The following is a 23,512-nucleotide window of genomic DNA, read 5'->3' on the forward strand; positions in this document are numbered from 1 at the left end:
ATTAGCCCTTTGTCAGATGGATAGATTGCAAAAATTTTCTCCTATTCTGTAGGTTGCCTGTTCACTCTGATGATAGTTTTTTTGCTGTGCAGAAGCTCTTTAGTTTAATTAGATCCCATTTGTCAATTTTGGCTTTTGTTGCCATTGCTTTTGGTGTTTTAGTTATGAAGTCTTTGCCCATGCCTATGTCCTGAATGGTATTGCCTAGGTTTTCTTCTAGGGTTTTTATGGTCTTAGGTCTTACGTTTAAGTCTTTAATCCATCTTGAATTGATTTTTGTATAAGGCGTAAGGTAGGGATCCAGTTTCCATTTTCTGCATATGGCTAGCCAGTTTTCCCGACATTATTTATTAAATAGGGAATCCTTTCCCCATTGCTTGTTTTTTGTCAGGTTGTCAAAGATCAGATGGGTGGCGTTATTTCTGTGGCCTCTGTTCTGTTCCATTTGTCTATATCTCTGTTTTGATACCAGTACCTTGCTGTTTTGTTACTGTAGCCTTGTAGTAGAATTTGAAGTCAGGCAGTGTGATGCTTCCAGCTTTGTTCTTTTTGCTTAGGATTGTTTTGGCTGTATGGTCTGTGTTTTGGTTCCATATGAAATTTAAAATAGTTTTTTCTAATTCTGTCAAGAAAGTCAATGGTAGCTTGAGGGGGATAGCATTGAATCTATAAATTACTTTGGGCAGTGTGACCATTTTCACAATATTGATTCTTCTATCCATGAGCATGGAATGTTTTTCCATTTGTTTGTGCCCTCTCTTATTTCCTTGAGCAGTGGTTTGTACTTCTCCTTGAAGAGGTCCTTCATATCCCTTGTAAGTTGGATTCCTAGGTATTGTATTCTCTTCGTAGCAATTGTGAATGGGAGTTCACTCATGATTTGGCTCTCTGTTTGTCTGTTATTGGTGTATGGGAATGCTTGTGATTTTTGCACATTGATTTTGTATCCTGAGAGTTTGCTGAAGTGGCTTATCAGCTTAAGGAGATTTTGGGCTGAGATGATGGGGTTTTCTAAATATACAGTCATGTCATCTACAAACAGGGACAATTTGACTTCCTGTTTTCCTAATTGAATACCCTTTATTTCTTTCTCCTGCCTGATTGCCCAAGCCAGAACTTCCAACACTATGTTGAATAGGAGTGGTGAGAGAGGCCATCCTTGTCTTGTGCCGGTTTTCAAAGGGAATGCTTCCAGCTTTTGCCCATTCAGTATGATATTGGCTGTGGGTTTGTCATAAACAGCTCTTATTATTTTGAGATCCCTTCCATCAAGACCTAGTTTATTGAGAATTTTTAGTATGAAGGTGTGTTGAATTTTATCGAAGGCCTTTTCTGCATCTATTGAGATAATCATGTGGTTTTTGTCATTGGTTCTGTTTACGTGATGGATTGTTCAGTTTCCATGTAGTGAAGTTTTGAGTGAGTTTCTCAATACTGAGTTCTAATTTGATTGCAGTGTGGTCTGAGAGACTGTTTGTTATGATTTCCATTCCTTTGCATTTGCTGAGGAGTGTTTTACTTCCAATTATGTGGTCAATTTTAGAGTAAGTGTGATGTGGTGCAAAGAAGAATGTATGTTCTGTTGATTTGGGGTGGAGAGTTCTGTAGATGTCTATTAGTCCCGTTTGGTCCAGAGATGAGTTCAAGTCCTGAATATCCTTGTTAATTTTCTGTCTTGTTGATCTGTCTAATATTGACAGTGGGGTGTTAAAGTCTCCCACTATTATTGTGTGGGAGTCTAAGTCTCTTTGTAGATCTCTAAGAACTTGCTTTATGAATCTGGGTGCTCCTGTATTGGGTGCATATCTATTTAGGATAGTTAGCTCTCCTTGTTGCATTTGTCCCTTTACCATTATGTAACGCCTTTCTTTTTAATTTTTGATCTTTGTTGGCTTAAAGTCTGTTTTATCAGAGATTAGGATTGCAACCCCTGCTTTTTTTTTTTGCTTTCCATTTGCTTGGTAAATATTCTTCTATCCCTTTATTTTGAGCCTTTGTGTGTCTTTGCACATGAGATGGGTCTCCTGAATACAGCTACAGCACACCAATGGGTCTTGACTCTTTATCTAATTTAAAATGCCAGTCTGTGTCTTTTAATTGGGGCATTTAGCCTGTTTATATATAAGGTTAATATTGTTATGTGTATATGATGGTAGCTGGTTATTTTGCCCGTTAGTTGATGCAGTTTCTTCACAGTATTGATGGTCTTTACAATTCTGTATGTTTTTGCAGTGGCTGGTACCGGTTTTTCCTTTCCATAGTTAGTGCTTCCTTCAGGAGCTCTTGTAAGGCAGGCCTAGTGGTGGCAAAATCTCAGCATTTGCTTGTCTGTAAAGGATTTTATTTCTCCTTTGCTTATGAAGGTTAGTTTGGCTGGATATGAAATTCTGGGTTGAAAATTCTTTTCTTTAAGGATGTTGAATATTGGCCCCCACTCTCTTCTGGCTTGTAGGGTTTCTGCCGAGAGATTCACTGTTAGTCTGATGGGCTTCCCTTTGTGGGTAACCCGATATTTCTCTCTGGCTGCCCTTACCACTTTTTCCTTCATTTCTACCTTGGTGAATCTGACGATTATGTGTCTTGAGTTTTGCTCTACTCGAGGAGTATCTTTGTGGTGTTCTCTGTATTTCCTGATTTTGAATGTTGGCCTGTCTTGCTAGGTTGGGGAAGTTCTCCTGGATAATAGCCTGACGAGTGTTTTCCAACTTGGTTCCATTCTCCCCATCACTTTGAGGTACACCAATCAAACGGAGGTTTGGTCTTTTCACATAGTCCCATATTTCTTGGAGGCTCCGTTCATTCCTTTTTCTCTAATCTTGTCTTCATGCTTTGTTTCATTAAGTTGATCTTCAATCTCTGATATCCTTTCTTCTGCTTGATCTGTTTGGCTATTAATACCTGTGTATGCTTTATGAAGTCCTTGTGCTGTGTTTTTGAGCTCCATCAGGTCTTTTGTGTTCTTCTTAAAACTGGTTATTCTAGTTAGTAATTCGTCTAACCCTTTTTCAAGATTCTTAGCTTCCTTGTATTGGGTTAGAACATGCTTCTCTAGCTCCGAGGAGTTTGTTATTTCCCACCTTCTGAAGCCTGCTTCTGTCAATTCATCAAACTCATTCTCCATCCAGTTTTGTTTCCTTGCTGGCAAGGAGTTGTAATTCTTTGGAGGAGAAGCAGCATTCTGGTTTTGTGAATTTTCAGCCTTTTTGCACTGGTTTTTCCTCATCTTTGTGGATTTATCTACCTTTGGTCTTTGATGTTGGTGACCTTTGTGTGGATGTCCTTTTTCTGATGTTGATGATATTTCTTTCTGTTTGTTTGTTTTCCTTCTAACAGTCAGGCCCCTCTGCTGCAGGTCTCCTGGAGTTTCCTGGAGGTCCACTCCAGACCCTGTTTGCCTGGGTATCACCAGCGGAGGCTGCAGAACAGCAAAGGTTGCTGCCTGTTCCTTCCTCTGGAAGCTTTGTCCCAGAGGGACACCCACCAGATGCCAACCGGAGCTCTCCTGTATGAGGTGTCTGTCAGCCCCTGCTGGGAGATGTCAGGAGGCATGGGGGTCAGGGACTCACCCGAGGAGGCAGTCTGTCCCTTAGCAGAGCGCGAGCGCTGTGCTGGGAGATCTGCTGGTCTCTTCAGACCTGGCAGGTAGGAACGTTTAAGTCTGCTGAAGCTGCGCCCACAGCCACCCCTTCCACCAGGTGCTCTGTCCCAGGAAAATGGGAGTTTTATCTGTAAGCGCCTGACTGGGCTGCTGCCTTTCTTTCAGAGATGCCCTGCCCAGAGAGGAGAAATCTAGAGAGGCAGTCTGGCTACGGGGCTTTGCCAAGCTGTGGTGGGCTCCGCTCAGCTCGAACTTCCTGGCAACTTTGTTTACACTGTGAGGGGCAAACCGCCTACTCAAAGCCTCAGTAATGGTGGGTGCCCTACCACCCACTAAGCTCGAACATCCCAGGTCCACTTCAGACTGCAGTGCTGGCAGCGAGAATTTCAAGCCAGTGGATCTTTGCTTTCTGGACTCTGTGGGGATGGGATCCACTGAGCTAGACCAGTTGGCTCCCTGGCTTCAGGTTCCTTTCCAGGGGAGTGAGCAGTTCTGTCTCTCTGGTGTTCCAGGCGCCACTGGGGTATGAAAAAAAAAAAAAAAAACCTCCTGCAGCTAGCTTGGTGTCTGCCCAAACAGCTGCCCACTTTTGTGCTTGAAACGCGGGACCCTGGTGGTATAGGCACCCGAAGGAATCTCCTGGTCTGCGAGTTGTGAAGACCGTGGGAAAAGCATAATATTTGGGCCGGAATGCACTGTTCTTCATGGCACAGTCCCTCATGGCTTCCCTTGGCGAGGGGAGGGAGTTCTCCAACCCCTTGCACTTTCTGGGTGAGGCTGTTTTCAACCCTGCATCTGTTCACCCTCCGTGGGCTGCACCCACTGTCTAGCCAGTCCCAGTGAGATGAGCCAGCCAGTACCTCAATTGAAAATCCAGACATCACCTGCCTTCTGCATTGATCTCACTGGGAGCTGCAGACCAAAGCTGTTCCTATTTGGCCATCTTGCCAGCCACCAAAAGTACTTGTTTCTTGCAGCTTGAAATGTGTCCATGCACCAGAATCATCAGTACTGCCTGGGAACTTGTTAGAAATGTGAAATCTCAGGACCTATTCCAAGACCTACTGAATTAGATCTGAATTGTTTTTAGCAAGATCCCCAGTTCTCTGTGTGCACCTTAACATTTGAGAAATGTAGTCTGTTTGTAAATGGTTTGTGGAGGAAGTTGGCTTTCTGAGACAGTGTAAATGTTAAAGTTGGAGGACTGGAGCGACTGTATCCAGAAGATACTGAATCAAACATCTGGGAAAAACAGGAGCTGGGTGCAGCGTTGCGCACTTGTAGTCCCAGCTACTTGGGGAGCTGAGGCGGGAGGATTGCTTGAGGCCAGGACAAGTCCAGCCTGGGCAACATAGCGAGACCCTGTCTCTTAAAAAATTAGGAAAAAGTAGGAAGGAATAGCAGTGATGAGAATGGGAGCCTCACAGAGAGAGGTGGTGCCTGGTCTGAAAGAAGGCCTGGGAGAGGAAAGATAAACTGATGTTGGTGAAATTCTATTGGTGTCAGAAACTCTGCTTGGTGTTCATATGTTCTATCTTGTTTAATCCTCACAGGAATCAAATGTGTTAAATTTTAACTCTACTTTTCTTTGTTGAAGAGATTCAGTAAGCTTAAGGAACTTGCTCAGGTTTGTAGACCTAATTGACTTTTAATAGTAGCAGAGTTGGACCATGGGGCTGTTGTATAGGGTGCTGGAGATGCCACTGGAAGGTCTTAAGGATGTGGATGAGAAGGAGTGGTGTGTTCTCGATGACAGATGGATCAGGCACAGGAAATGGCTGACAGGTCGCATCCCTGCTATAAATAGGGGAAGATGCGAGTGTAGCATGGTGTGTGTGGGGTGTGTGTGTGTCTGTGTGTGTGTGTGTGTGTGATTTGAATGTAAAGGCATATTTAGAAAATATATCGTGTCTACTACTATAGTTCAAGTTTCCCTTAACCTTGAACAAATACCAAGTAAGATGACCATTAATATTTTTTCTCCCAAATTAATTTTAGAATTAGAAAATCAATGAGCAACTTAAATCTACAGTCATGTGAATTAAAGACGATTAAACAAGGTCTGCTTTTCTTAATGGTTCTTCAAAACTCCAAAGGGAGGCTTTGATCTCACACAACCTGTTCCTTAATTCAACCCAGGAGAAACTTGAAACCTAACATTTCCCAGTTGACATGCCCGATGAGCGCGTCTTTGTTTTAACAGTGCCCTCTTGTGGGCAGTTCCCCTCAAGTGAGGCCCCAGTGATGCCTTGGATTACTCAGGAAATCAGCTTTCAAGTCTGTGCTCTGACAGGCAGCAAGGTGGGTTTCAGGCAACCAGGCCAGCCAGGTTCTGATGCCAGCAGGGAAGAGCGGTTGTCAGTCTCATAAAGCAGGCCCTCCTTCCTACCTTGGTCGTGGGGGCAGTGCTTGGTGCATCCTCTGTGGGAGCTGTGAGGGGGGTATCTCGATTTCCTTGCCAAGACCCCTGGAGAGATGAAGGCAGTGCCGGCTGCTTTTCCAGGTCATGGCACCAAATTTGGGTGGGTTTTTCGAGACCCACTGAGAGTGAGGCTGAGACTGAGCCAGCCCAGGGTCTCTGCGCCTCCAGACCTGGATTTTCTAGACCCCTTTGCAGTCATGTCTCCCCGAAACCAAACCCCGCTGATCCACTGAATTGGAAAACCGCCTGTGTTAACTTTCTGGGCAATGAAGTAATAGCATAGTGGTAGGCATAGATTTTAACCCTAGGAAATAATTTTATTCTGAAAACCTTTGGGTTTGGTTTAAATGTGATATTTTTCATGACTTTGGTTTAGTCCCAGGCCAAACTATGAGAAAAGATCCTTCTTTATTCTTTGAGAAGTGTTTAGATGACTTTTTTCCTTACTAGTGAATTCATAAAAAAATGATATTTGCCTTTTGTGTTTTGTTTAATCTGAGAGAATTGGGGAAATATTTAGTTTTTACTCATATTCCATATACGTTGGTGAAAATAAGACTCCAACTGGTGGTCTGGAGTCCTGAGTGCCCCTGGGGTTCCTGACTTTTGCTTCTTAAGAGAAGATTGGGGAGGGGCCCTTCAAGGTAGGATTGGGGCCTGGTTGTTGCCTTCGGGGGTGTGGGAAGAGGACACATCACAGTGGTAAGAAAGTCCTGGATGCAGTCCCAGCTCTGGCACTCCCTGGTGTGTGCCCAGTTACCTGGCCTCTCCCCCTTCGGCTTCCTCATCTGAAAAATGGGTCTTGTAACACTACTCAGCCTGTAGTGTTTTGATGAGAATTATACATGAACACACGAAAGGGTTTAGAAAGACCGGAGTAAGTGTGAGCTGCCATTATGGTTGAGACTTGAGTAAGTCGTCAGAATTTGAGAGCAAGATCGAACACTGTCAGCTCTTAAAGCTAAAATGGTTAAGAATTAACTCAGAATGAGTGAGACTGGCAAGTTGTGGAAATGACTCAATTGAAATGACAGTTTGTTGAAATCTTTTACTGATGAGGCTGAGGAAACAAAGTCTGTAGAAGTCAGTGGGAAGATGGATCTGAAGACAGCTGAGGTCCAGTTGGCTGTATTTTCATCTTGTCCTTGGATGACAGGCTGTGTTATCAGCAGGGATGGTTGAGGTGGAGCTGAGATGCAGATGGCCAGGTTTATCGGCCCTGTCTAGGGTGTGGGTGTTGTGGCCTGAGGGATGTTGTCTTCATATGTCCGCACTGATGTGGGCCGTGTGCACATCCTAATGGGAATCTGGCCTCCACGCAGGGTCTCTGTACTGCCTGCGCTGACTGGCAGATGTGAGTGCTCTAGGTCACTCCTCAAATGTTGCCATGCTTTGAAATCACATAGGGAGTTTAGAAGAATGGATTCCTAGGTTCACACTCCCTTAGATTCATACTTAATTGGGCTGCGTTACCGGCCTGGCCGTTGGACTTTTCCAGGCTTCCCAAGTGGTTGTAATGTGCTGCAAAGTTTGGGACCTGCTGCTCTTGGTTTGGCAGTAGCTGGTGATGACTCTTTGGTCAATCCTTCTGGGTCCCATGAGTTGGCTGATGAGGTGTCAGTCGTAGACTGAATGCTCTTGTAGGGATGCTGAGGCCCCACTTTGGACGGTGGTGACACCACAGAGGAGCCCTTCACCTGAAGCTGAGTGAGCTTCCCTTTTGGCATCTCCTCAGCGGCTGTTGTGCCTACCTTTTGAAGCAGGGAGATACTTTATCTGCCCTCAGTGTGCTGGGCTGAGGGGACAGGAGACTACATGAAAGCTTTTGTTGTCTCTTTCCAGCTGGCTATAACTAAGAAGATTTTGAACCTTGATTTCCTTCATTTACCATCAGTTGTCTGGGTGAAGCATTTGTACTTCACCTCCTTTCACTATCCAAATTGTAATTATGTGGAATGTTGGACGTGGACTCAGGCCATTGTAGGTGTGACCCCCACCCTGGCCCCACACAGCTTGTCCCCCTGCCTTTTCCATCCTGGGCAAATGTCCAAATAGGAAAAAGCACCTGGACACTGACATGGGGGAGCCCAGCCACCCAAGCTTCATCTGCACCCACCCATCACTCAGCTCCATGAGCACCTCCAGAGGTTGATTTTGATGAGTAGCTGGACCCTTAAAATGAAGGCATTGATTTGGCTTGGTTTGGGCAGGAATTTCTGTCTGCTGTGACCTTCAGGTTTTGAATATTTTGTTTCTGGAAGCTCTGATAGAATGAATAGCTTTATATATTTATATAATTGTGAATGGCTAATCATGATGCTTTAAAATAGTCTTTGCTTCTAAACATGATTGTCACTTTGCCTTGTTTACATTTTTATACTTCAGGATATTTTTTGGTAAACTTAAGTAGGAAAGAGGATGGGGCTGCTTTTTGTTTGCTTAAAAAGTTTATTTATGATTGAAAACTGTGGTATATACATATGTTGTTGTAAATGGTTCTGCAGTGATTTATTTATATGGTCTAATCCTTAAGAGCTGAAAGTATCATTCAAGAACATTGTCAACACTGAAGGGGCTTTTATTAAAATCTATGCTAATTGTATCTTTTGTGTGTTCTTTTTGGCTTTCAGGTTTTCAAAACCCTCGGCACAGACGTCGTGAAGTCTGCATTTGAAGGTTATAATGCTTGTGTCTTTGCATATGGGCAGACTGGATCTGGAAAGTCATACACTATGATGGGAAATTCTGTACGTTGTTTATACTGTGTGGGAAGGAAATTTCTCATTATCTTTCTCTGCACTGGTAGAATGATCTCTTTTATCTATTTGGTCTGTACTAACTTTTCATGTTCTGATTATTCTTTAGTAATAAGATAAAACTCAGTAATAAGTTGGACTAAATTTCCTTTGAGAGATTTTAAATTAGAAATAATTTTAAGTATATAAGCATGAATAATGGATGCAAGTCCCTGTTCATTTTCTGTTTTTAAAGGCCTTATAATCTTATCAAAAAAGTGTGTTGGGCCCATAAGTAATTTATTCTTCTTTTCTGCCAACACAATGTTTGAATAAAATTACTGAAGTCTGTTCTTTTTAAAATTATTCAAAACATTTTTCCCCAAGTAAAATGTAAAAAAAATTCTAACTCTTTGATAGAAAGGTACTACATAAATCCTGAAAATACATTAAAAAGTTAGAATTATATAGTTTATATAGAGTTTACATATTTGTAAACACACCGTATGCAGTTTTATAAGCTATGTAAGTTAACTGATATTAATGTTATACTTGCCCCAAAATACAGAGGATTAAAAACTAGGAATTATTGCAAGAACTTTCTTGTTCTGTGTTTTCTCCAGATTTAGATCATTCTTCTGTTTTCTCTTTTTTTTTTTTTTTTTGAGATGGAGTCTCACTCTGTCGCCCAGACTGGAGTGCAGTGGCACGATCTCGGCTCATTGCAAGCTCTGCCTCCTGGTTTCAAGCGATTCTCCTGCCTCAGCCTCCCAAATAGATTACAGGTGCGCATCATCACGCCTGGCTAATTTTGTATTTTTAGTAGAGATGGGGTTTCACCATGTTGGCCAGGCTGGTCTTGAGCTCCTGACCTTAGATGATCCACCCGCCTTGGCCTCCCAAAGTGCTGGGATTACAGGCGTGAGCCACTGTGCCTGGCCTGTTTTTTTTTTTTTTTTTTTTTTCTTATTTCTTAATGAAAGCTCTGTTCATTGCCTGCCAAACCTGTGGCATGGTCGAGATGTAGAGACACTAGTGGAAGATAATTGAGGGTTTCCTGCTGGCAGACATGTGATGTCTTTAATGCTGAAGGTTTGGAGGTTCATGGAAGTCATGTGTTAGAAAACAGAACTTTCCAGAATAAATTATTTCAGGACATGTAACCTCACTGCTTACATCCAGGCTTTTCCTTTACACAAGAAGTCAATCAGTGTTGTTCGGCAAGTTCTCAATCTGAAAAGGGAAGAACAAATGAGAGGAACAAACAGCTAATTTCGAGAGTTTCACATTTCCTTTTATCATTACTTCTCAGTTCCTCCTTTCCTACTGTATCTTTGGGAAAAAAAGTAAACTTCTAAAAGTGAAATTTGTATGTTGATTCCCTAGTAACTATTTTATATAAGTCAAATATTTATAAAGCACTCACAGATTACAAGTGTTTTTCTCTGATCTTACAGTTGAGTGCTGCTTGGGTATCCTTCATTTTAAAGTAAGAACCAAAAATATGATGTAAGACTTATTTTTCCTTGTTAAGAATTAGTACTGATTTAATGGTACAAAGAAAAAACAATCTCTGAACACAGTCATGCCGTCTTTTAGTTTTTGGGCATGGGGGTTGAGTGAAGGTAGGGAGGGAGCGTGACAAGAAAGCGTTGATGCTCTGCCTTGATTTCCTAGCAAGATCATTTTGCCTGATTTTTACTATATTCTGAGGTTCATCAGCTTTTTAAGGCTGACTGAAACATAAATATTATTGAATGTTACACCCACATTGTATAAATAATATGGTGTATTAAAATTTTCCATCGAGGAAGGCTATGGTAGGGGTTAGCTATCAAAGTAGGGACATAGCATGTGGTGTTTTTTTTTTTTTTTTTAAAACGGATTTTTGCTCTTGTTGCCTAGGCTGGAATGCAATGGCGCAACCTCCGCCTCCCAGGTTCAAGCGATTCTCCTGCCTCAGCCTACCCAGTAGCTGGGATTACAGGCATGTGCCACCACACCTGGCTAATATTTGTATTTTTAGTAGAGACAAGGTTTCATCATGTTGGCCAGGCTGGTCTCGAACTCCTGATCTCAGGTGATCCACCCGCCTCGGCCTCCCAAAGTGCTGGGATTAAAGGCTGAGCCACTGCACCCGGCAAGCATGGATTTTAATGTGGTCTTGTTACCTAAGTTTTTAGGACAATTATTAACTGCCATGGGGATTACTAAGTTTTTCTTGTTTGTTTGTTTTTTTTTTTTTGCCTGGTGTGTATTTCACCTACCTTGGTCATTTGAGCATATATTTTTAACATTTATTGTACAGTTATAGACTGTCTTATTTAAATGTTAGAGATTAAGTTTCCTTGTTCGTAAGCCATGATTTAACTAACAACTGATGACCATATATTATCAGAGTCCCAGCATGTATAAATCAGAAGCCTCAATCATCTCATTTCATAGAGTAGAAAGCAGCCCTGGAGGGGGTATATGGCGTGGGCCGTGGTAGGCCAGGGGTTGGCATACAGGCCACTTGAGTCTAAGTTCGCACCAGCGAATTGCAGATTCAATCATCAGTTGCTTTTATTTTGAGTGACAGCTGTGACATTAGTCCTTCCCATTGCAGGGAGATTCTGGCTTAATACCTCGGATCTGTGAAGGGCTCTTCAGTCGGATAAATGAAACCACCAGATGGGATGAAGCTTCTTTTCGAACTGAAGTCAGGTAGGGCCTGTGGCCTGAGTAACCGAGTGTGAGCTTTATTAGAGTCAGTGCTGGTTGGCTTGCATTTAGGTGCTGGAAATGGATAAGGTCTTTAGATTCCTAAAGAAAAAGTCTTCCCTTTTCCCCTCCTGTGATCATGGTTTGGGGATAAAGCTTAAAACACATAAGTTTTTAGTGATTTTCTTGGGTATAGTTTGGATAAGGATTTGGGAGCTGGTAGAAATAACAGCTTGGTCAGAAACTAATGTGGGATGTTCATCTCAAATGGAGTGAGCTGCTGACTTTTAAGTGTATGCCCAATTACTTGCCTCATTCTTTTAGCTTAGTAAGGTTTATATTATTCTTTATCTTGGCTGGATCACTATAAATCTAACCTATGAGTAAATCTGAGTGGTTGAGGTGCTTTTTCCTCCTTGAAATTAAACCTGTGAGGGGAGCCAGTCTCTTTGGTAGTTTCAAGGACAGACACAGATATGGCAATGTAGGGTTTTTACACCTACTTGACTGCTGTGTGGTCTTGGACAAGTTATTTGAATCACACTAAACCTCCCTTGCCTAACCTATAAAATGAGGATAGTAGTGGTACTTATCTCTGTGTATTGTAGGAATTCAATGAAATAATCCATGTCTAGTGCTTAGCATGGTACAGTAAGTCCTTACTTAATGTCACTTCCTTTTTTTTTTTTTGAGATGGAGTCTCACTCTGTCGCCCAGGCTGGAGTACAGTGGCATGCTCTTGGCTCATTGCAACCTCCACCTCCCAGGTTCAAGTGATTCTCCTGCCTCAGCCTCCCAAGTAGCTGGGATTACAGGCATCTATTACCACGCCTGGCTAATTTTTGTATTTTTAGTAGGGATGGGGTTTCACCATGTTGGTCAGGCTGGTCTCGAACTTCTGACCTCAAGTGATCCATCTGCCTCGGCCTCCCAAACTGTTAGGATTACAGGCGTGAGCCCCCACCCCTGACCTAATGTCATTTCTTGATACATTCTTAGAAATCTTGACTTTAAGTGAAACAACATTTAATGAAACCAGTTCTTTTTCTTATCAACATTATAGCAACACGATGTTGAAGGAAGCAGTGTTATTTGAGGACCCACTGTATGTCCTTTCCCTTAAAGTTGCACTTTCCAAGAACCTGTCAATGACCTTAAGTGAGGACTCATCGTACCTGATACATAGTCACCACTTGTAAATAGTAACTGCTGCTGTTGCCATTTATGTTAGCAGGTTGCTGCTGTTATGTGTTGTTATGTGTTGTTACTGATGTTAATGTCTGAAATCATTTTTCTAAATTCAATTTTATTTAAAATTTTTAGTTACTTAGAAATTTATAACGAACGTGTGAGAGATCTACTTCGGCGGAAGTCATCTAAAACCTTCAATTTGAGAGTCCGTGAGCATCCCAAAGAAGGCCCTTATGTTGAGGGTAAGAGTAGATATTTCACAGCCATATTCGTTTTGCGATCTATGTAAAAATAACACTTTCAAAGAAAAAATGCAGCATAATGGTGAGCTTTTAAAAATTTATTTAATTTTAATTTTGGAATTTTGTTAGAGTAAGAATGACGTGAACTGTCACTACATGATGTTCAGTTAGTGAATTTCTACTTCACTGGCCATTTGCTGATTTTATAAGGCTTACCAATAGATTTCCTCTGTTTTTAAGAAATCTCTGGAATTTTCTTTTCCAAATGTAAGGTAAGCTAAGCAAACCTGCAATCTGTCTCTCTAAATGGCACTGCATTTTTGCAGTGTATCTTTACTGACCCTAATGGTGATATATGACAATAAAGATATTCTGAACCTCTTGCCTCTTAGGAAGTGTGTTTGGAGGATTTCCTCTGTGGGTTTCGGCATCTATGTTGTGATACGCTAGTCGTGGCACAGTCAGTTGTGAGGAATAACACAAGCAATGATGAGTACAGAATTGGCCTTTGCTAATTATTTAAGAATCGGCTGGATTTAAAACTGTCCTCTTAATGAAGCTGATCTTACCTCCTCTGTATAAGGCAACTTAGAATGGCTGGCCTGCAGGAATCACACGTAGAGACATGCTTTCATGTTCTTCATTTGTGTCTCTGTGGATGCAGGACAGAACTGGGCACAGGTTTAAAGTTCTTCCTGGTTTTGGTTGCCTTCTTTTACTGGGAGATACAACAGGACCCCATCTGTATTCTTTTTTTTTTTTTTTCTTTTGGGACAAAGTCTCACTCTGTCGCCCAGGCTGGAGTGCAGTGGTGTGATCTCGGCTCACTACAAGCTCCGCCCCCTGAGTTCAAGCACTTCTCTGCCTCAGCCTCCTGAGTAACTGGGATTACAGGCGTCTGCCACTGTAGCTGGCTAATTTTTGTATTTTTGGTAGAGACAGTGTTTCACCATCTTGGCCAGGCTGGTCTTGAACTCCTGACCTCGTGATCCACCCGCCTTGGCCTCCCAAAGTACTGGGATTACAGGCATGAGCCACCATGCCCGGCCCATCTGTATTTTAATAAATTTCCACTTAAACTTTTGCCTTGTATGCCCAAAGCAAAGCAAGGTGTGCCAGTATGCAGTTGTTCTATGGGCATGTGGTATAGCTATTACTGTTAAGAGTTTTTAGCCTAACTCATGCCTTCATGTTTTCTGACAAGTGTCTTATCACATGTTAAAACATATAAAACTGATGGATGAAGAGACAGAATAACAAAAGAGGGCAAACATCCAGAATCTGACCTAGATACTTAGGAGAATTTAGTTTATAATCAATGTGCTATTCAAACCTTAGGGAAATTATTGGAGGGATTATTAAGCTGTCTAGGAGGAGAAAAAAGTAAATTGGTACCACAACTCAGTTTTACACCAGGATAAATGGTAACTAGACTGAAGATTTAAGTGTAAAAATATTAAATAATAAAATAACTATAAAAATCCGTGAGTTAATTGTTTTTTCCAGAAACCTGGAGGAAAGAAGGCTTTTAAAAACCTAACTTAAAACTCAGAAACCGTAAAATAAACAATGTTAAATTAGAAATGGTTAAACAAAGAATAGCAAAATAAAACATCATGCTTGACAGAAACACTGTAAGCAAAGTAAAAAGCTTAATTACAAAATAGGAAAAATATTTTGAATTCAAGTTTTAGACAAAGGACTTATTTTTCTGCTATATAAAGAACTCCTATAAATCAGTAAGGACAGATTCAACAACCAAGTAGAAAAATGAACAAAGAATATGTATGACTAGGCTGTTCATAGAAATGGAAATACAGATGATTTTTAAATGCAGGAAGGAATGCTTAGCCTCACTCATACTAAGAGAAAAACAAAATAAAAATACTTGGAGGTAACATTTGTCACCCATCTTTGGCAGATGTAAATAATCCTGATAAGACAGTATTGTGGAGGATGCTGGGAGACAAGCACTCTTATACCTTGCTACTGCTGGGTGTAAATTGCCCTATATGGAGAACAATTTTGCAATTGTTATCAAAATTTTAACTGTCTAGAAATTCCACCTTTAAGAATTTATTCTGTATAAACATTGATAGGCATTTGAAAAGACTTATGTGCCAGACTATTTGTAGCAGCATTACTTATAATTGGAAACAAAATATGAACAACTTCTGTAGTCTCCATGGTTAAATTGGTCATGGTACATGCATATGATTCAATCCCCTGCAGCCATAAAAATGAATGAGGAAACACCTTAACTGATATAGAATGTTCTTTAATGTATTATTCCATTTAAAAGCAGGGTGCAAACTAATGCTTATGGTATGCTACCATTTGTATGTAAGGGGGAAAGATAGTTCTAGATAAATATGATTGCTTGTATATGTATAGGTTATTTCTAGAAGGGTATGTAACGTTTGGTTCCCTGACAGAAGGGGAAGTGGGGAGCTATAGCATAGGGACAGGGACCCTTTACACAGTGTAAGTGTGTAGCCTTTGACTTTAGAACCATATGAATGTTCCAGAAAAGTTAATGAAACAATGTTTTTAAACGATTTAAAAAATGCCATTGGGTTTTGCATGGAGGCAGTGCTTTTTCATTTTTCTTCTATGTGCTATGACTAATGTTAATGAGGTTGATGATAATATAATAGCTAACCTTTATCTTAAATACCTTATGTCAGAGGCCCCTAACTCCTGGGCTGCAGACTGGTACTGATCCATATCCTATTAGGAAGTGGGCTGCACAGTAGGAGGTGAACAGCCAGGGAGCGAGCATTGCTACCTGAGTTCTGCCTCCTGTCAGATCAGTGGCAGCATTAGATTCTCATAGGAGCACGAACTCTATTCTGAACTGCACGTATGACAGACCTAGGTGGCATGCTCCTAATGAGAATATAACTAATGCCTTATGATCTGAGGTGTGGAACAAGTTCATCCTGAATCTGTTCCCCCTACCCCTCATCCGTGGAAAAATGACCTTCCATGAAACTGATCTCAGGTGTCGAAAAAGTTGGGGACCGTGGCCTTATGTGGTAGGTACACATGATCACATGAGGTAACTGAGGCACAGTGAGGTGAAGCAGCTTGTCTATAACTATGTAAGGCCACAGCTAGTAAGCAGCAGAGCTGGGATTCGACCCCAGCCACCCAGCTCCCAGGTCTGTGTTACATACCACCGCCCTAGAGAGACAAGTGAGGTCTTCAGACAGGTCAGCAGATTTTAGAGTTGTGTATTATTTCATAGAGGGCAATTTTGTATTCCATTTTCTATAAGGGGGATTTCTTCACCCCTTCCTTTTTTTTTTTTTTTCAGATTTATCCAAACATTTAGTACAGAATTATGCTGACGTAGAAGAACTTATGGATGCGGGTAATATCAACCGGACCACCGCAGCGACTGGGATGAACGACGTCAGCAGCAGGTCTCATGCCATCTTCACCATCAAGTTCACTCAGGTAAGGGCAGCTGCAGGCCCGGCTGGCTCCATCCCTGAGGTCTTTACTTGCTGATTAGCACCAGCTGAGGACCGATCATTGTTGAACCAGGAGCAGCAGCAGGTAAAGGTGACTGACTGTCATTTTCTTGTTAATTAGAGTTGAACATGTGCTGTGTGCTGAGTTTCTCTGTGGTTACAATCACAGTAATTTGAAATATCCTGATGTGTACCCTTAAGAAATACTTAGCAGGCTTCCACCCTGTTCTAGACATAAAACAACTTGCTCTGTGCTTAATTAAGCAAAAGTTTTCATTGTTGCAAACTCTGTGGGATATAATGGATTGTGAGTCAGACCAGCTGGAAGCCAAGGTGAGTAGCTCAGTGCAGTGCATTACCCATTACCGCTCCATGGCACTCACCTTGCCGTGTTGATTATGATTATTAGAGTGATATTAAAGGGCAGCGAATATTTATAAGTACTAATGCAAGAATTCATTATGATCAAGAGGTTGAGAGCATCTTGAACATCTGTGGAAATTATTGAGGGTAAATATTTTAACACTGAGGCCAGTAGAATAGATGAATGCAAAAATGAAGTGTCCTGTCAGGGTCTAAGTGTATGCTAGGAACTTGGGGATGTCCTCATCTGCGTTAACAGTTGGACACATCAGATACAAAGAGGCAGCATTTTATTAATGAGGGAGATCAAAGAGCAAGAAAATGAATTGTCTAAGGCCAGTCAGAACAACTTGCCTTAAATTCTCCATATCTTAATCTTCTGTTAGACCTTTCCTTTTGATTTACTCAAGTTGATTGGTTTTTCTCCTGCTTTCTGGTTAGTGCCTGATTAGCATATGACCATCTCTAATTTTTTTTATTTTTTATTTTGACACGTGATTTCACTCTGTTGCCCAGGCTAGAGTGCAGTGTTGTGATCATGGCTCACTGCAGTCTCAACCTTCTGGGCTCAAACGATCTCCCACCTCAGCTTTCCAGGGAGCTGGGACTACAGGTGCACAACATCACGCCCAGCTAATTTTTTTTTTTAAGTTTTTTCTAGAGATGATGTCTCACTATGTTGCCGAGGCTGGTCTTGAACTCCTAGGCTCAAGCGATCCTCCCAGCTTGGCCTCCCAAAGTGCTGGGATCACAGGTATAAGCTGCTGGGCCTGGCCACCATCTCTCATTTCTAATAGGTTTATATTTCTATAAAAATATGGTAATTTGGGGGGCATTTTGGTTCAAAATGTAACACATAGATCAGAAGTCTTTGTGAACATAAAATTTTGGTAGAATTCAGAAGCAAGGAATATAGTATTTAAGATGTGACACTGAAAAAATAATCTGTGCAACAAGATGTTTTAACATCCGATAATGGTTGAATGTTCTTTTCTGTACTTGTCTATGTTGATCATATTTTGGAAAGCTTTTGTTCTTGGAAGGCTGGGATTCTAGATGAGAATAAAAGTTATTGTTTGTTTACTTACATTTCTCTGCTGAGTGCCACTCAGTGCCTAATTTTCTGTTCTTTCCACAGCCTGATTCAGCAGGGCTTTGTTGAGAATGGAAAGATTCTTCAGAAAGTTTAAGAATCATATACAGTAACTTCTGTTGCACTGGATTAAATGTGAGAAGTTTCTATAATCAGTATGAAGGTCAATAAAACAACAAAACTGAAAGATAGTTGCCCTGAGAGATCTCAGTGAGGAGTGGAAAATAATTAGAATTTGTATCATCAGCAACATCAGGGCCCTTTGCACCTCTTCAATTTTACTTTTTTATTTTACTACAGGCTAAATTTGATTCTGAAATGCCATGTGAAACCGTCAGTAAGATCCACTTGGTTGATCTTGCCGGAAGTGAGCGTGCAGATGCCACTGGAGCCACCGGGGTTAGGCTAAAGGAAGGGGGAAATATTAACAAGTCCCTCGTGACTCTGGGGAACGTCATTTCTGCCTTAGGTATGCTTACGCCTGGCTCCCGCCTCCTCTTTTTCCTCCTCTTTTTCCTCATGTGTAACATTTGTGTTGCAAACTGAGGTAATATCTTCAAGGTTTTATGAAGCAAAAGTAGAGGAAAAAAAATTTCACTAATTGTCCTTTTTCCCCTTTTTTTCTTCCTTTTCATAGCCGATTTATCTCAGGATGCCACAAACACTCTTGCAAAGAAGAAGCCAGTTTTTGTGCCTTACAGGGATTCTGTGTTGACTTGGTTGTTAAAAGATAGCCTTGGAGGAAACTCTAAAACTATCATGATTGCCAGTAAGCGTTTTAAGTTACTTTTCTGAGCATACAATATTTTCTGTGAATTAACTGTAAATATTTAACTTTAAAGTGTCTTATTAGGAAATAGCACCTTTTACATCTTAAAAAAGTAATGGTTTTTCTATCTTGAAGAAAATCACCTTCTGTGATCCTGCTATGACTCAGTCTATAGTATCATCATTAGCTGTTATATCACCTTGCCATATTTTGGAAGCTGTGATAACATGCAGGAAGACTTTTCAGCTTTTCTTTGCTTAAAGTATAAGGTAGAAACTTAACTCATAGGAGAAAAATCATAGGAACAGAAAGTAAAAATAACCCAACTTTGTTTTTTTATTTAAGGCAGTAAATGTGGAATTTCAAAGTAAGAATTGGGAGGGGAAAAAAAGCCCAATGCATAAAACAAGTAGTGATAACAGTAATATGCTTTATGTCTATATTTCAGCCAATAGCTGAAAGAAGCAGAATAGAGAACAAATGTAGAAAGGGGAGATAATTGCTTGGGAGAAGTCAGGACTTGTTTCCTTTCTGACTCTACTTTCCCTTCCCTCTTCCTCTCTTTCCTCTTCCCTTCCCCTCTCTTCATGCCCTTCCCATGCCTCATGCCATGTGCTAACTGTGGAGCCACGGGATTTACCCTGGATTGTACACCCACATGCATTTGTATTGTCACCTCAGCCTTAAAGTTGAGTGGTGGTGGTGGAGGTGGGTAAGATTAACCAAGCTTTAAGAAGAGAATGGATTGATTTGTGACCCTTTTCAAAACATCATATTCTGTTTTGTTTTTTTTTTTTTTTCCAGATGGTAGACTTTGCCAGAACTTTTAAAAGTATTTGAATTCCTACTTAATGTTGAGATGACAAATAGTCTTTAAACCACCTTCTTACATTTTCAGCAGGGAAAATACCTAACTATAGGGGAATGTCTCATATCTCATTTTAGACTTGGTTAGGTGGTTGATTCTAGATTTGAGAAGAGCAAAATGATACTTTATTTTGTATTGTGAACACTCTTTCCTAGAAATGTTAGATAATTTTTCATATTCATTACTGTGGCAATGAATATTTAGTCTGTCCAATGACCTGGGGTTAATCTGACTTTTAAATTACAAACCAACTTTGTGCTAAATGAAATATGGAGTGCTGGGTAAATTATTTTTTGAATACATTCTTCACAGCCATTTCACCTGCTGATGTCAATTATGGAGAAACCCTAAGTACTCTTCGCTATGCAAATAGAGCCAAAAACATCATCAACAAGCCTACCATTAATGAGGATGCCAACGTCAAACTTATCCGTGAGCTGCGAGCTGAAATAGCCAGACTGAAAACGCTGCTTGCTCAAGGGAATCAGGTTGGGTTTTTCTGAGATTTATGGATAATTTTCTTTGAGTAATGGCATCTATTTCTAGATCTTAATGAGACAATTTTCTCACTCATGCTATTGATTTGAGTAAATAAGTGCTAAGTAAAGCTTTGAATGAGTTAGCCAGTCCCTCGTTTACATCAACCTCTTGTTGGCCTTTGCATTCATTATGGGCCCAGTGTGTAAGATTTTATCCACTAAATATGAAATGATTAACTATCTAATAGTTGTCAATTATGGATGGAAATGTAGTATGCAATAGGATTAATGGCATAATCTCTTGAAGTGGAAAGAAATTGATATGCTTAGAGTAGTATTTAAAATTTCACCCATGCATTTTATGACTTTAAAATGTGTTTTAACAGAGTAAAAGACTTGTTTGAACACCTTTCTGAATGCCTGTGTCATATCACCTATTAGAGAGGTGGTTCTGGTGGCCTAGCAGCGACACGTGTATTACACCTGTGACCTGGCTGAAAGGCTGTCCCTGGGCCCTCGCTTGATTGTTGAAATAGTCTGATTTTAGGATCTGTTGGGATTCTAGTAAAGATTCCTTGTCTTGTGATTTTCTCAGTAAGCGTCCTGATAGTCTGCACGGTGTATGTACAGAGTTACATTCTGTGATGAATGGTGGAAGTAAAGTTCTGGTAGGCTTAGCTATTGCCGTGAAGAAAGGCAACCCTTGAAAGAAAATGATGGATAACTTTTTTAAATGTTGAAATGTTGACGTTAGACTGGAGTTGTCCTGCTTCCTTAACTCATGAATGGATGTCTTAAGTATATCGTGAAAAGAAATGCTTTTCTTGAGTGCAAAGTGGTCGCTCTTGGAGCAGTGCTTTCCACATGGGATTATGTGGCACTTGAAGCTCTTGGCATCCCATAAATGTTTTGAAAATACTGATGGGATGAAAACCTCACTGAATTTCCTGTGTCCTGAAATGTACCTGGCAGTTCTTTCCCACAAGATGGTGGACAGCAGTTGAATAGGAATTGTTCATTGTGCTTAAAAATATCTCCATATGCATTTTACTCTATGGTGTGGAGCCTCCCTTGTGTAAAAGAAGTTGTCAGAATGAAGAGTCCAGCTCCATGTGATGAGGCCCTTATAACATGAACCACAATAGTCATTTTTGTTTATACACCTTGTTATTAGAATCTTTTTCTTTTCTTTACCTTTCGAGTTGGAGTCTCACTCAGTTGCCCGGGCTAGAGTACAGTGATGCAATCACGGCTCACTGCAACCTCCACCTCCCAGGTTCAAGTAATTCTCATGCCTCAGCCTCCCGAGTAACTGGGAGGTGCCTGCCACCATGCCTGGCTAATTTTTTTGTATTTTTGGTAGAGACGGGGTTTCACCATGTGGGCCAGTCTGGTCTGGAACTCCCGACCTCAAGTGATCTGCCCACCTTGGCCTCCCAAAGTGCTGGGATTACAGGTGTGAGCCACCATGTCCGGCCTGGAATCTTTTTCAATGTTTTTAAAACATTGTTTATATAAAGTAAGAATTTAATGATGATTTGATTGGATCACTCAAATTACTATATGTGAAGGAAAGTATTTGGAAAATTCTAGGTGCAGTTTCTTGTGCTTAACCTTTTGTTAGGTTAAAAGAATGAAGGGAAAAAATATTAAGTTTTTTAAACTAAACTGAGGAAATCATTGGAAGAAACCTTACGTAGATCAAAAACCTTTAATTTATTAAAACTTTACATTTTCTCTGTAAAAAATGCCTTGAGAGATACTGGTATGTCATATAGTTACCTTATATTTTGTAGTCTTTTTTCCTTTTCCTTTTATGACCTATTACCACTGCTGTATTTAAGGGAGTATTTTTGTTGCTGTAATTTTGGGGGTGAGGATATAAAAGGCAGTTAAGTCTATTTCAGAACACATTGCAAATAAAATTTTTAATATACAATATATTACAAGAAAAATGTGAATCCAATTTAAAATAATTTATCATGCTATGAAGCTATAAATTGTTTTGAGACAATATAGGCTTATCCTAAATTAATTAAATTTATGAAGCTTAATAAAAACAGCAGGTGTTCTTAAATATCCATTAAACATCTCTGTATACATTTTTCTGGGAGTATTGCTCTATTACTAGACTATTCTATCCCAGGTACTGCTGTGGTTCATTGAGAATGTTATTCAAATCTGAGTTCTATTTCTAGGCTTATTTTTTTAAGCACAGCTAAATAAAAATCAACTTCTGCTTTTAATAATTTTCTGTCTTTGCCATTGCAAAAAGTCGTGTGCATCAGAGTTTTTAAAGCACCATTTTAGTAAAGCAAAAGGTTTTGACATGTGTTTGATTCTTCTACTATGTAGATCTAGATATGTAGATATATATATCTACATATATCCTTTATTGAAGTATTATTCCCAAAAATTGCACGTTATATGTGTGTAGTTCACTGAGTTTTCATAAGCTAAATTCACCCATCTAACCTGCTTCTACCTTAAGAGACAGAGTACAGTACCAGTATCCTTGAAGCCCCCCTTAATCCTTCTTTTCAGGAACTACTCCCCTTTCTCTCAAGGGTAGCCACGCTCCTGACCTCTACAGGCTTTGTTAGTTTTTATTTTTGCCTGTTTTTGTTCTCTATATAAATGAAATCATGAAAAATATTCACTCTTTTGATCTCACTTCTTTCAGTCAACATTATGTTTGTGAGAGTCACCCATGTTGTTGCTTGTAGTAGTGGATCCATTTATTCTCTCTGCTAAGTTGTCTTCCATCATGCAAATATATTCCAGCTCATTTGTCCATTGTACTTTAGATGGGCATTTGGGGGGTTTCCTATTTCGGGCTGTTAGTGCTTTGTAGACTTTCCTCTAGGTGTTTTTAGTGAACATATAGATACATTTCTGTTAGATTTATGTCTACAAGTGGCATTGGTGAGTCAGAAGAAGTATATATGTTCAGTTTTAGTAGATATTGTCAAGCAATTTTCTAAAAGTAGATGTGCCAGTTAATAGACCACCATCAGTGTATAAAAGTGCTGGTTCAGTTCTTAGTATTGCAACACTTGGTATTGTCCAGTTTTCATTGTAACCATCCTAATGGATATATACCAGAATCGTAGAATAATTTTACTTTGTACTTCTCAGGCTATTGATAAAGTTGAGTATTTGAACATCTTTTTTTTTTAAGTGTTCTCTTTTATTATATTTAAACATATTTTCAGATATTTCTACATTTAATTTGGCAGAGAGAAAATGTCTCTTGACTCCCTCATCTCTCTTGAATGTATCTGGAGACAACAAGTAAATCAAACAGTATAGAAATGAAAAACACAACCAAAGGTGGGAAGCAAAGAGGATGATGGGAAAGGGAAGATGAAAGTAGAATGAATTACTCACTTTTGTAGCTGAGGTTAGAGATAAATTTTAAATAATAAAAGTATCATTATGTGTAAACTTTAAAGAAGACACATCTCAGATACCGTCACAAAGTAAAAATTATATGGTGTTTGTAAGAATGGACAAAGGGCTACCAGTGAATTCAAGAGGAAAGAAAGTGGTGCAGAAACAGCATTGTGT

The 23,512-nt window shown here is 40.2% G+C and overlaps 1 protein-coding gene across 13 annotated transcripts in view; it reads left to right on the forward strand.

Moving 5' to 3' along the window:
• The window catches only part of KIF16B (kinesin family member 16B), a 314,911-nt gene that overhangs the window by 49,901 nt on the left and 241,498 nt on the right, over window positions 1–23,512 (forward strand). For 11 of the 13 annotated variants that reach the window (XM_074004743.1, XM_074004741.1, XM_074004744.1 and 8 more), the window contains 7 exons: window positions 8,651–8,767; window positions 11,364–11,461; window positions 12,782–12,891; window positions 16,211–16,353; window positions 18,127–18,295; window positions 18,464–18,595; window positions 19,776–19,951. In XM_074004743.1, the coding sequence (XP_073860844.1) occupies window positions 8,651–8,767; window positions 11,364–11,461; window positions 12,782–12,891; window positions 16,211–16,353; window positions 18,127–18,295; window positions 18,464–18,595; window positions 19,776–19,951 (945 nt within the window). Of the gene's footprint in view, window positions 1–8,650; window positions 8,768–9,408; window positions 9,541–11,363; window positions 11,462–12,781; window positions 12,892–16,210; window positions 16,354–18,126; window positions 18,296–18,463; window positions 18,596–19,775; window positions 19,952–23,512 lie in introns of those variants that run through there. The other 2 variants (XM_074004742.1, XM_074004745.1) reach the window with 2 other exon arrangements.

This window comes from Macaca fascicularis, chromosome 10, assembly GCF_037993035.2.
Source record: "Macaca fascicularis isolate 582-1 chromosome 10, T2T-MFA8v1.1".
Lineage (NCBI taxonomy): Eukaryota > Metazoa > Chordata > Mammalia > Primates > Cercopithecidae > Macaca > Macaca fascicularis.